The following is a 14,946-nucleotide window of genomic DNA, read 5'->3' as shown; positions in this document are numbered from 1 at the left end:
CGAACCCCGCAACGAAGTGTCGCGACGCTCAAATAACCGAAAAAGATACTCCACAGGAGTTACAAAACGAAAAGAATTCGACGGTGAGTCTATAGAACAGAGCGATGCAGATCAGAATTCGAGTCAGTTGATTGTACGATCAATCGATGATTCTAATCATTATTTCTATCTTTAGAAAAATGGTTTGAGCGTTTCTGGTAAAAAAAAAACGACTCTACAGCGCACAGGAGACAAAATTCAAGGGTTTAGGCAAAAGTATCGAATTTTCTAAAATTGTAAGAGAATCGATGCACCAAAAGTGAACATTATCGGGTCAAATTGGTACTATTACGAGTTACGAGAGACAAACATGTAGTCAAGAAATAGAATAGAATCGTTTCCTGTTCGAGTGACATATTGAACCGCGATTTCCGGCATTTGAAAAGCGCAAATGTCAGAAGGGTATTGATGTTCAATGGCGGACATGTTAGCTACTATAATTATAATCATAATGAATCATTGCCATGTCCATGTCGGAATATTTGACACTAAAAATGTGCGATTTCGTTGCAAACAGTTTTCAATGATTCAAGAATTTCAACTCAGCAACTATCTGTGCTTAGTTGGTACTGGTTAGATGTAGCTTACTTGGAAAGCTGTGCCAGATTTTTTTTCAAGCGGACGAGCAACGAGTGCAGTTTCTCTTACATTTTCCCGGAGAAAAAAACTGCTTGCTACGCTCGGCGTGATCTTGGTAATCCTTGTCATTTCTTTCCCAAGCCCATGGAACTTCTTCTCCCTTCAATTCTATTCTCGTCGTTTTATACGCGCTCTTATCTTCTTATACTTTTCTCATTCGTTAAGTCGTAATCTTCGTTAAAACTCTTCCGTGTGATGAGAATAATTTATTAATGCTGAAAGAGATATTTTCTCACGAATTCCTGTGCCCTACTCAGGCTTTTCTCTTCAACTTAGCATGAATTTCCGACCCTCGCAGCTTTTACTTCACACAGTCACACCGGAAATAACCATTTTTTTATTCATCGTTGACATTGCCTTCGGTTATGATACATTCGAATGTACCCAATCTTATACAAGTTTCAATAAACCAGAGCTTTGTAATAAGGCGTTTCATTGAGATCCACCAGTTCATTCACTTCAGGTATGTCAATAAACATAATCAAATGAGAAATCCAAGAGAAAATAATGAATGCTTGCACAATCACGATGTTTTACAAGCAGTTATGATTATACGATGGAAAAATCGATTTTTTTTTATTCACCCTCCTGCCACCCCCTCTCTATTCTGTTTTTTCGACTTTGATTTTCCCTTTGATTCTCTTACTCCTTCTAATGGCCCTCGGGACGAACGTCGTATGTTTTCCCGCTGCGGTTTGTTTTCCAATCCTTCTCAAAAGCAACACTAACAGCCATGGCAGAAATAGGTCCCCCATTTTCTCGGTTAGGGTTTTCTTCAATGTATTTGTACGAATATCTGGCAGCTACGAGCACTAGGGAAATTTATCGATTTTGGTGCAACGCACTTTTCATGCCACGGCACAAATATAAGCCCTAAAGACGAAATATTTTTGGCCTGACAGTGTCCAAGTAAGTGAGGAAATCATCGGTGCTCAGCGATCTGTTTGACATTGCAAATGATTTTTGAACTTTGGCAGCCTCTCGAAGTATTTTTCACTTTCATTTCCTTTGTACGATGTTGATTTGTAAAAGATTCTTGGATGAAGTGAAAAATTTAATAACACTGAAAATAGCACGCTCATTGGCAAATGTGAGTAAAAAAGTGTCTCAAAATAATAGACTTTTGATGACGAAACGAGAAAATAACTGGAGTACATTTCTTTCCGCGGAAACCGACAATTTTCATAAGACATACATTAAAAACTTGTGGCGGAAACGTAATGCAACGATGCGAGTTTCTGAACGATCAGGGCGAAAGGAGAAGCTCCGTCTTGGGGGTTGCTGAGCTTCCTCTAATGGAATACAGCAAAAGGAATTGATACATATACAGTATAAAGAGTATTAGAGGATAAATTGCGACGAGGAATTTACGTAGGAGAAGCACGTAAGGCATTTTCTAGACCGAACTATTATGAGGAAAAGAGCTCTGGTAAGAAGGCAGTGCCAATGGGAAATGGCGTTCGCGATGAAAGAAAAAGAGAGGGAAAAAGGGAGAAAAAAACGTTAAGGTATATAGTGAATGACGAAGGCGGGGGCCTGATATCCCTAGGAGCTTTCCCGTGTCAGACGCTTCCTGTGTTCCTTTCTACTGCTATATAGTATATCGATCCCTCGTTTTTTACCCTCCTGCTCTCGCTCTCTTCGAATCTACCTAGCTACGTACGACGTTTCTACTCTTCACCCTTCGCTACCTTTCTCTTCCTCTTTTCTACTTTTCAATCTATATTGCATTCGGCATCTTTATAACGGGTGTCCTAAAACTACTCGGCCCCTCAGCTTCCTGTGCTCTTTCATCTCTGTAGATTTCCAAAAAAGATCACGTAGAAATCGATTGTACAGCATCGAATCGTTCTCCCTCGACCCGAGAAAAAACAGAATTGGTAAGAACAATGCAGGAAAAAATGTCGCCACGTACAACAACGAGATGTTACACATCATTGCTCTGCTACCAACGGATTTATCAATTTTTTTCTTAGAACTGCGACAGCGACTTTCTTAATAGTAGAATTAAGAGATCTGCGTTTTCAATATATGCGAAAAGCGTAAAACAACAATTGGTCTTTATTGTTATGATCCAATCTAATTTTTTCTTTACTATTTGTACGTCAAGGTACTCACGAGAAAGTAATATTGAAAGTTTTAAGAAGCTTTGAAATTTATCATTGTACACGGATATTTATATGTCTATATATTTGAACAAATCCCTTTTCATTCCTGCAGACCCTCAACCTATTGAGAAAAAGTTTTACTAAACTATTGTCTTCTGACTAAGTCCTCGTAAACGCAGTGGAGAGAATCACTTAAAAAGTTCCGTCTTCCTAATTTATCTTTTTCTCTTCTCTTTCTTCTCCGTTTCAATCGAGGATTGAGAGATATTCATCCTGTTGAAAAATTCAATAGAGCTAAAGATTCGTTTAATGTTGAAGAATTCCGAGAGACTCAAGCTGCTGAGATAATTAAGTATCTCGTAATGAAATTCAAGATACCGTTAGACTTTTCAATCGAGCTTACTCACTCGTAAACGACATACAACCTTTTTTGCTTAATGATTCATTTTTAATAACCTTGACAAAATCATTGATTTCAGAAACATGGATATTCGGTGAGAAAATCTCTTAATAAGTTGCAACGTATGGATCCAATGACGAATACGAATCTGTGTGTCATTGTATAGTGCAATGTTAATGCCTGTTGTGATCGATTGCCACATTTAATGAGCATCTAATGAATGCTTTTCTCAAACAAGAAATGCTCCTGGAAAGTACTTGCGACTGCTCAACGATTGTGTAACCTTTTGTCAGTTACTTGAACTGTTTGCATAATACATTTGAGAATCAGCCTCCTTAAGAGTATTTTAGTTCTAAGCACTTTTGTTGTAGCTCCTTGGATTAGAATTTATTAAGGTCGGGTCGGTGATTTTCAGTGTCAAATTAGAAATTCATGAGAGAACATGGTTGAATAAATTATTCCAGGGACTTGGGTTCGACTTTCACGAATGGAAATTCGGTTTATTCGTTCTCATGAGACAACTTGGTGAATCTTGTAGGAATAAGTGTATCGATATCAGATGATTTGTCTCATTAGGAAAAAATGCAGGGCCTCACGAGAACGAGCATGAACACAAATCCGTAGAAATTAAATTGAGCATAGATTTTTTTCACGACGCTCTGATTTACGTAGAAGTTTAAATCTCGAGTATGGATACGACGCCCTTAAATTTGCGATATGAAAACCATCTTTTAAATATTTGGCGTCTCCAGAAACGACGTTACAGTTAACGCGACTATCGACGTACTCTCGGTTTATGAGCATCCTCAACTTTAAGGTGCCCCTTGAGAGAAAAGCTATCGACGAAGTTGCTCGTCTACGACACTGAATAGGGCATCGTATGTGAATAACATATTGTTTGTACAGTGAATGTAAATTACGAGGACAGAAATAATATTATAACGGATACATGTAACAGAAATACCGAAGATAAAATAACGGTTCGAATAAAATATTTAACAAATTCGCTTTCCAAAAATATCGCTGCATCTTCGTTTCATAATTTCTTCAGTAAAATTGACACTTCAACTCGAATCTTTCTGAATAATATTCTATTGATTTCCAGCGGGAACGCGGTGAGTTTCCCAGCTCCAAATGTATTCTATCGAATTTCGAGAAAGCAGATTGAATCTAGAGATTAGAAACAAGCGTTAGTTTAACGACTAAAGCTCCAATCAAACATAGTTCTATAAGCTCCACTAAGACGTGACCCGACTATTCATCAATTTTCGATTTTGACCGACGAGAGAAATTTCATTAAGTGCTAACCAAAATAGTGGTTAGCACTTCGTGAGAGAATGAAATATTTGAAAGGTTCGTAATCAACTAAATGAGAGAATTTCTAACGTTGAATATAAATGTATACCATGGACACGGAAATTCTTCGACATCATACAGAGATCAAATGAAGCAGGGCAGCCAGAGTCATTCGATTTAACACAGAAACCTGAAACGTGGCCCAGCGGCCCTTACGTGATAACTGAACGAGCACACGAAACCCCTGCAACTTGAACACGTCACGCTTCGATGCATTGTGTACTTACAACGCGATTGTATACACGTACTTAATGTATGTGAGTTAGTAAAAGTCTATACAGACAACGCGTGGACAAACGAAGCATGCTTCCTCGATTGCTCGCCTGTATTATGTGTCCTTGGCCCAGGTTACCCCTGCTAGTATCAGATACATTAAGGGTGGGAGTCTGCCTCACCGAGGGTGCGTCATGTCAACGTTGGGTGATTCAGTCGAAGGCTTACAGGCTTCTCGTCAAAGACAGTGAGGAAGAAGAAGATGCAGGCGCGTGCACACACTGCGGCGGTCCCTCACATCGGAAGGAAAGTCTTCGCGTACGCAACAGAGAGAGAGAGAGAGAGAGAAACAAACGAAACCCGAGAGCAGATTGATTACTCCAGCTCCAGAGAAGATAAATGTGAATCTGAATTACATTGAAAAACGATGTAAATCGAATGGTTGCTCGGAAAACTTGAGCACTCGATTCATATGAAATTCAATATTACTAAATCGAGTCCGAATTTTCTGAAGGATTATAAAACTTCGACTCGATTCCGCAGTAGCCAAACGCTACTGAGAAACACAGAAAGGCTTTGATTATTAAAAATTGAGATAAAAACTAAAGAAACTCGAAGACGGACGATCGATTTTCAATCAATCAATATCGTCAACGCAGCAGAATTTATGAAAAATTTTGAATAACAACAAATATTGAAAGTTCAATGTATACACATCGAAAATAAGAACAACGATGCTCTTCCAAAACTCAGTAAAAGTGCGAATAAAAAATGACCTTTTTTAGTCTCTGCCGTGTCGACGAATTTTAGCACAGACACGAACCCAGATTTGGAGGTTTAGGGCGCGAGTTTATTGTGTGGGAAAGCGGCGGTCCTCTTACCCTTATCCAACAGAACTGCAGACTGCATACCGGCCATTCTACATCACCCTCATTGGACTGAGGTTCATGCGTCGTATCAGAAGGGGACAGCCAAGCCTAGACACTGTGGTACCATACACCGCGTTATACGACGTATATATTGAGCTCCTACACACGTGAACTTGAGGGTGCATGTATAGAGGGAACGTAACGTCATCCGTATACACAAACACTCCCTCGTGTCGCTTTTAGGGGGATGATTCTGTCGTTGCGCGCGCAAGAGACTCGACCACATAATCGAACTGGGAGCGCCGCGGGTTTGCCGTCAGCGACGTCGTCCGCTCGGTTCTTCTCTACGGGGTGTATCGTGAAAAGAAAAAAGAAATTTCGCGCGACAAACCTTGCATTCCGGCGATTCATTGTAGTTGTTGCACACGAAATTCAATCGATCAAGGTCCGATCAGACGAAGACGAGGAGCCCGAGAAAAAGCCGGTTTCGCTTGTGAAAAAAAAAAAAAAAACAAAAATATACAAACAAAAAGTATCGCGAGGATGCGAAATAAGAGAAAAGGTGGAGGAGGAAAAAATAACAAATGAAAACCAATAATCCGCATTGTACGTCAGGTGTGCGTATCACGGAGTAAAGCGAATTTGGGTATTTATTGTGTGATGTAACTCAAGCATCGCACACTCGTTTTCATTCTCGATATAAACAGATCCGGAAGTGAATGGGACGTGAAATTCGGTCGAATACAAAACGCTGCTATTTCATTCGCAGGTTTAATCTTCATGGTGAAATATTTCGAGAGTGATTGTTCAACGAACACTGGATTTTAGTGAATAAACGAGAAGCTGGAAGTTTGTTTGCGACCTGTTGGATGTTTGAAAAAGTTGGTGGAAAATTGTGCATGTTTGACACGAGAAAAGCGGTTTTTTTCGTTAATGCTTGAGCTGTTGGGTAGCTGCGAGTGACTTGGTGCCTCTCTCTTTCTCCCTCTTCCTCTACACTCCTACATCAGTTAGGGGTGAGTTTTCTACGCGCAATGGCGCCCAACGTGACCAGTGAAAACCTCACCGTACTGGCACTACTCGTATTGCCTCGTTGCTCAATCGTCGATAACCGAAACTCAGATTATCGGTGAATACGGTTTTTAACCCTCTGGATTCAAAAATGTACGTTTATGTGTAAAAAAAGAAACGAGAGGAAAGAATTTTCCATTGAAAAACATTGGAGGTGCGAGAATAATTCGTGTTGGGCGGTGGTACAAACGTGATTTTATTTCTTCATGGTAATAATATCGAGTGAAGTGGCAGTCTGATCGAGTCTCTACTGCTTCCACTGAATATCGCGTTCCTCGACAACTGCTCGACTAAAAGTGTTACGCAGAGCCAAGTGAGACCTCCGAATCGCTCAAAAAACCGATTGGAATCTGGCTGTTGAGATATCAAAGTCGAGACAACACTCGAATCATTGCGACACTCCAGCTCTCCTGAATCCACGTTACAACGATTTACAGAAATGTGATTCTCGCGGTGTCCTCAAACATCTGGGCTCTGTCACAGGAATCAGGATAAATTCAGTGTTTTATGGATTCACACCGAAGTGACCCGTAACCAAGGAGAAACGAAAAAGCAATTAGCTCGATATTTAACATTTATAAGTATACGTCGATGTACTTGTCTCAACGTACTCATAAAAATGGAATAGTTATTGGCACTGGTGCAACATGAAAATCCGAAAGAGATGTCCGCATTCGAGGCGAAAGGAGAAATCGAAATTTTGATTCGCGTTGATACGTACATAGAAGGATTCACACGTTTTGGTATATCGGAGCGCAAATACAATCTCTTCGCTTCGTTGGCCATTGGGCATAAAAATATTCATCTTCTTTCCTCATCCAAGAATATGTCCAGGACTCGAAATTTTGCGATGCTTGAAAGGTCGCTCGAGACATCGAGTCGCGGGAGGAAAATAAAATCGAGAAAATGTGGGAAGTACAAGCTTTAAGGTGAAATTAAGTGTTTTGTGTGTGCGTGGGTTCGTGCGTTTATATGTGTGTACGGTGTGTGCGGGCGTGATATTACGCCTGCCCGGTGATAACGTGCAATCCTGGCGGAAACGAGAGCCGATACGGCGGCGATGCAGGGCACGGAGAGCCCCGTCGGGTCCAACACCCAGAAGACCCATCAGTATGTCGGGCCCTACAGGCTCGAAAAGACCCTGGGAAAAGGACAAACCGGTGGGTTCACCTATTTTTCTCGTTTATTGAAATGGACGTACTCGGATTTCCGCTCTCCGCGCGACTAAAATCAGTCTTTCGAGGTTTCTCAAACCTTTTTTGAACCTATCGTGCATTGTATGGTGTGTCGTGAAAATAGCGTTGTTTGGATTACGACACGAATCTGAATTTTAACTCCACAAAATATGTACAATCCTACCGAAAACGCGACGCTTCATTGCCATGAGATTCATGAATGAACACTCGAATTTATATAGCTCCATTGAAAATCAAGTTTTCACCACTTTTTCCTTATACGCAATTCCTGATATTTCACAACAATTTATTTGATGAATAAAGGTTTTTCGAATGGAGTGGAGTGAATAAAAAAAATAGGCAACGAAGGGGAAAGTCTTTTTCCGTTTTGATATCCGGCACAACCCTCACCAACGTGGAAATCTTGTGTCGGCAGCTATTACGAATCCTTGTAGTTCTTAATCTTAGTAATCCCCTTGATTTTTCCTACTGCCAATACTTTTTGGATCGTGCTTAATGACTGCTCGAATTACACCCGCGATTCAGCATTATTTTGAAACTTTCTTTCACACTGGCCCTCACAGTTTGTTTTATTTGCCTCTCTCATTAACGAGATTTATAGTAAGAAGGGAAAAAGGAGGTACTTGAGCAGTGGGAGCCAACGTGTGTTTACCGATTAATCGATTTGTTATTGCTCTCGTAGATTCTGGTTAGCCCTGATCCGTAGTGTTATGGGCGTCTATTTTTCATCCTCTCTTTACCAGAGTCTATTGTTCCCGTAATTGTTGCGTGTATGAGAACTCATAACTTTGGTGTCGATCAGGAACAGATGGCTGAAGAGTTACCATGAATTATTGGATTTCTATACAATGCAACGTGTAATCCTGCGTGTATGAGATCGAACCGTTGGAATTTACTGCGCTCTCGAAATCCTCAATTAAGAGACTCTTTTATCTGATTCCCCTGTGTTCGGTATAGTGAAAAATATTCACGCAGACAAGCGTACTGCAAACAGCGTGGAACGAGCGGTGGATAAAAGGTTTTGACGAAACTTGCTACGCCAATGAAACCGTTAAGTTCATTAATGGAACATCGAATCGAAAATTCAATCATTCGTCACTATGCTGGCGATTGAATTGTCGACTATCGAATATTACTGCACTGCAGTTAACATCAAGAAGCGTGGAATTTCCAGAATTTGCAATCCATCCTTCATTCTTGTCGAGATGATATTGCTCCACGAATAACTCTGTTCTGTGGCGTACTTTTTGGAGATGAAAAATATAACAAGCTCGGTAGTCATGAATTTGAGGAAATTCTGAAAATGTAATTTCGAAATTTGTCAGTTCTAGTTGGCTTTGAGTTGACTGTTCAGGAGTCTTCTCTGACGGAGAATTATTGTGAACAATCTCATGCACGCTGTTGAGGACAAACGTTTTTGGGCGTGACCATTTCGAGTGTACGCGAAATTCATCAACTCGAGAATTCAGGTAGTACGAAGGATCTCATCACGATTAATTAATCTCTCTTGTCCAACGAGACGTCCAGGCCTAATTTTCCGTTACATCGAGTGGATTGCCCAATTCCGCGTGTGGTTGCCCATTCCTTCATATCTCTGTGCGCCTCATTCGCTATAAAGATGGGACGCGTTCGCAGTTAGTGTTGGACCGAGCGAGGGAGATGGGTCGCACGTGAATATAGCTAACTTGATTTCTCATCGTGGAAAACCCAAGTATCCCGATCGATAAAATACCACGGTGACCTCCCTCGCGCTCTCGAAAACCAATAACTTCCGATCTCCTTCACAGACTTTTATATTTGCAAAATAATCCAACTTTGCACTTATCTTGGATACAGATTTATTCTGATGAAAATCGACGTCAATAATTCCTTGAAATTCTCTCGTGCTCACCAATTTCATGAGCTTTTTCAATTCACATTTTTTCTAAGAAAGTATGTTATTCCTCCGAGGTAAAAAGATGCTGGTCGAGCGGTGATCTTGGGTTGACGTTTTAGAAGTTGTTTTACCTCTTCCCCACTGTCTCATAATTAGGGCACCGGTCGAGTTCTCTGGACGATCCATCGGTCTTGGGCTCACTGGGAATTCTGCTGCTCACTTCCACTTGCACCGGAGAGAGTTGAAAGCGAGTGAAAGAACATAGTAAGAAGCAAAGGTAACAGGAATTTGAAAAATTCACTCAAATCTAAATAAGCGAACGCTGGACGGACGATGAATTGGTGATTGCACATAGCCCCCGCGCGAACCCATCAAATATCTGTATCCTCCGCGCACCAAGCAAGTACAACACACGATATTGGTTAGTCCATGTACACCTGACCAAATATACTGTCTCGTACATGGTCACCCTGTTCGATTTTCAAATGTATATCGATGTGCTCGGTCGGTGCCAATTTGTCTCTTTCTCCCCTTCCCCCCCCCCCCCCCCCCGTCCCCACAGAATGAGGCTCTGGGCATTCGGAATATTTGCCAATTGGTCAGTTTGACCCTCGTTCTCAGTCGAGTGTGTTGGTGTACTTTGGTCTGTAGTTCTGTCCCCTTTGTGGTTTAGGATTGATCCAATAAATCAATATATGAACTGAGTGGCTCATGCAGAATGTTTCCCTTTGAACCGAGCCCTTACATGTCTCACTATTTTAAAGCAGGTTCTAAAGGTAAAAAAATCAATCCTCGCCAATTAAAATGGCAGAAAATCATGCGAGGGCGTCGTGCACGAGAGATTTGCCTGAGGCCCTGTGCAATTCTCGAATGAATTTTTTCAGAAATATCAAACATTTCTTTGCCTCTTACTTGAGCGCCGGGAAGAAGGTATTGAAGGACCGAAGTGCTTTCCTTGAGGGAGACGAAGTGATGTGAAAATTGCAGAAATATATTTGCATCCTGTGAGGTAAAAAGCACGTACAATGCCATCTCTTGGCATAGCGAGGGTACTCGTAGAGAGATTGATAGGAGCGATGCGACAAGGGGAAGAAATTTTTCCTCGTCTTTCATCGCATACTTTAGAAAAAAAAAATAATAAAAAAAGGGAGTGAAATAAAACATGGAAATAGAGGCGACGTACAAGATATTTTTTAACCTTGGTACACGAAACGGCCTCAACGATTTGCATAATGTCGCCATAAAAATTGACGATTTTCCGCGCTGCGAGGGGAACGAGAGCTTCTTGGATAGAAGAAATTTCATACATTGCAGAGGAGCATTCTTATCGGCATGTCAAAAAAATTAACCGCTCCTCCCCGCCCCTAAATTCGGGTCCATTAAAAAAGGTGTTCTCTCGATTTTTTACAGTTCATCACTTTTCATTGGACCTGAAAAATAAGCGCCAAATGTAAGTTCGTGCGGAAAGAACCTTCACCGGTGTATAACTACGATACGAGCAATTTTCGAACCTGCACACCTGTACAAAATGTTATTCGTGCTTCGAACGTTTGCTCGGAGGTAAAACGATCCTCGGCATAAATGGGAGCACGTACGTAGTGAGAGACGAATTCAAGAGTGAAAAGCGAAAAATAGCGCATCAAAATTTCAAGCTGACGGTTAAATTAAAATTTGTGGAGGAAAAAAAATAGCTCGCGAGCAATTTCTCCTCGATGGTTCCCGACTTCCGAGCACTCTCTTGTACTTATCATACGTACTTGACTCCATGATTTCGATGTATACTTAACTTTCTTCCCCCTTACTCTTTATTGCGCAACCTTGAAGTTTATAAAGTCGCGGAAAGAAGCTCGAAATGTTCGAAAATATGTTTATATATGTTCGCTCATCTGTGTATGTGCATTGGAAGCGGGTGAGATAGGAAAAACTGTTGACACACTTTTTAGCGCGGGTTAAACTTCAAGACTACCCGCAAACACACGTCGCAGCGTAGCTGGTCCTACTGCTTCGTTGTTGAACCTACGGGGCTTCTCAAAGCCCTCTCTCAAACTATCTCGCGATACGTAGATGCACGTACACGTATTCCTAATGTATAGCTGACTTTTCGATTACGGTACGTAATGTAAGCGTCCCGAGCACGTGCACCGTCACACGTACTTTAATGCGTTTTTTTTCTTAGACGCACCCTCCACGGAGGGAATTGTGTATTCCACTGAACGGGGAAGTACAGAAATAACTTTTTCGAAGAAACTTTAAACAAAGGCCAAGCGTATGTGAATTTGGAAAACAAGAGCAGAGGAGGGAATTGAAAGAAAAAAAGAAACAAGAATTTCGTGAGAGCTTATCCAATAGTTTCGTGACGAAGGAATTTTTCATTCGCATTCGAGTGATCGCGAGGGTGGTTGATTTTTTGAATATCGAGAATTAGATTCTATAGAGCAGTCTTGCTTGTCTCTTTATTTTCGTCAAAAAGCTCTGGATATAAAGTGCTATTCGCGCACTCTAGAATATGCTTTTTTTTTCAACTCTGCGCCGAGTTCCTACCACGCCTTTTGATGAAAATCGAACTGTTCGCTGATGCTCACTTCAATAGCGAATGGTTATTCCTTCATAAGAATCGTTTGATCACATGGAAATGCCAAGAAAGTATCGTTCTTGAACATAAACTTAAATATAGCCGTTGAACTTTCCCAGTCTCAAAGCCCGGTGTGTGCACCAAAAGAGCACCCTTGTACGATCGTAAGTAGGATGGAAAAAAAAGTACCAGAGTCAGTGTAACTTGACGCCTCGTCAAGAGTCACAGCTCTCTTTAAGTGGATAAAGACGCCTCGCTGTATCTTGGACAGACGCCGTTCACACCGTGTACTTTCTTTCGACGGTTTAAGCCAATTTCACGAGTTCTCTGGGAGCCATCAACGCCTGGGATCCAGCCTTGCTGTGGATCATTTAAATTTTTTTTCATCTGTATTCCATTTTCATTTTTATTACATTTTCTCTTTCTCTCCATTTTCCTCAACGTGGTTTTTTCTTGTTCGCTTTTTTTCCTTCTTTCTCCTGTCTTGCAGTAATTTCATTAGGCGATGCCATTTCAATGGACGGTCTGGCTTATCCAACAGAATTATTCTTCATGAAAGCATTGTCAGAGGGCTTTTGAATTCTGTGACAAACGCGATTACTTTTGCTACTGGTTAAAAAGAGTTTTCGATCTCTCCACTCAAATCGATTTTATGCTTCTAATTGTTCGCTCAACTGTTATGCCAATTTTTTTTTCAACACGCGAGTTGTGGCACGCAACTTTTTTGCTTTACTTGAAGTGTGCTCAAATATTCAAGTGGTGCATTTGACTCGAGAGAAATCTCGGATTTTCCTAAATGCGTTCGTCGATTCTGTTATTACCTTAAAAGATTTACGTTCTCATATTTTTTATTGCAGCAAATTTTCAAATGCAATTCCAATAAGTTAGTTCCATTCGTGCATTTGTGTCGAGTGTAGTGACTGACGATGCATACATTGAAAGGATTAATTCATGAGCATCAATCTGCACCTCTGAATATCTTCTGGTAAATGAGAATGGAAACGGTAAAGACTGTTGGAGGCACACGATCGACGTCAACGGGACAGATATCGCTCGTTGAAAAATCAATAGCACCAGCCCTTGGGGACTACTTTTAAGCTATTCCCTTGCGCGATGCTCGTAGCAAAGTTTAAATTCCATCCCATAATCGTGAAATAACATTCATCTATTTTTAATCTGTATGGATGCATATTCGAGGGAAATCACTGCAGTGGATTGAGAGGTTTCAAATGTCCTTGAGAAATTCTAACGTTAAGGGGTCTACCCTTATTAGACGAACAAAAAAAAGACTATTTTAACGATTTTTTTTATCCGTATAAATTATAAATATGGATATAAAAAGTATTGGGCCTAAAAAATACACTCTTTAAAAAGACAAAATTTTTTTTTTATTTTTACTTTACTCAGTTTTCGTACAGAAAAATGGGGGAGAAGAGAGGTCCAAAAAAAAGACGCGCTGCGTTGATAAAATCTCTGGAATGCATGATCAGAGAAAAAAAATAAAGATGATTTTAGATTCAATAGGTAAATGGCTATAGCGCATATCATACGATTTTTTATATTTTAAAATATGATGAAACAACGGCCATTTTTCCAAAAACTACAAATGTGGTAAAATTTTGATAAGAATCGGTTGAATAGTTTCGGAGATTTTATCAACGAGCCGTCCAAAAACGTAATTTCGAGAAAAACGCGTTTGAACAAGGGCAGGTACGCGATACGGCACTGAGCGGTGCGTATTAGCGCGCTCAGACAGCCAAGTAAACGTCGCTCAAAAGTACACTTCGACTGCTCAGATCTTTATAAAATTTTCGTATGATACTTTTAAATACTTTCGAAAAATGCAACAAAAAAAATCGATTTTTTGAAAATTCTAATAGGGTAGATTCCTTAAGCAACTTCTGCAATGATTTCGTGTTGAAAATTCGTTCTCTTAATGCGATTACTTCACTAAAAATTTAGCGATTCATTTTGAACACTAATTTAAATATTTGATTTGACAGAATCAAATACTCAATATCATTTTCCTCGCGTTTTTTTATTCCTTCAACTTCCTTTCGCCAAGTTCTTTATTTATCATCCTCGTATTTCCACGCATCTACTTATATTTGTATATTTCCTTACTTTTTCACTTTTTGCGTGTGTCATGCTATGCATAAGTCATATTCAGAACGCTTGGACGCGGCGCATCCATAGGATAGAAAACTACAGCCAGGTTTACTGCAGTATTAGTGCACATAAAATTCGTATCACGCAATGTGCACACGGTCCAAAAATATGTGTATATTAAAGTGGAATATATGTACAGATAAATTTACGAAGCTTCACTCCGAGTATTTATGGGTCTCTTTCAAAATATTTTCATCCACAAGAAATGAATTTTTCAACAAAGACAAGCTGAAAATACATCAAATTCAATGCTTGTTTCTCCCTCGAAAAAAAAATATTTTCAAAAATATGAGGAGAGCGTAAAAAAATCAGTCAAAAAGGAAACTGTGCAGAGAACCAGCGTCAATAAAACAAACCGCAAATTTCCATTCGTCCTGTTTCTCTCTCAGCACATAATCAGAAGGCTTTTGTATAAATGCTTATAATACCTGTTATAAA

The 14,946-nt window shown here is 40.2% G+C and overlaps 1 protein-coding gene across 4 annotated transcripts in view; it reads left to right on the top strand.

Annotated features, from left to right (window-relative positions):
• Positions 1 to 5,935: 5,935 nt before the first annotated feature.
• The window catches only part of sff (sugar-free frosting), a 30,914-nt gene continuing 21,903 nt past the window's right edge, over positions 5,936 to 14,946 (top strand). For all 4 annotated transcript variants that reach the window (XM_043414247.1, XM_043414240.1, XM_043414231.1 and 1 more), the window contains exon 1: positions 5,936 to 7,855. In XM_043414247.1, coding sequence (XP_043270182.1) covers positions 7,756 to 7,855 — 100 coding nt within the window. In that variant the 5' untranslated portion in view covers positions 5,936 to 7,755. The remainder of the gene's footprint in view (positions 7,856 to 14,946) is intronic.

Source organism: Venturia canescens, chromosome 1 (assembly GCF_019457755.1).
Source record: "Venturia canescens isolate UGA chromosome 1, ASM1945775v1, whole genome shotgun sequence".
NCBI lineage: Eukaryota > Metazoa > Arthropoda > Insecta > Hymenoptera > Ichneumonidae > Venturia > Venturia canescens.
Note: the sequence above shows the minus strand (reverse complement) of the source record. Positions and strands in the feature narration are given on the sequence as shown.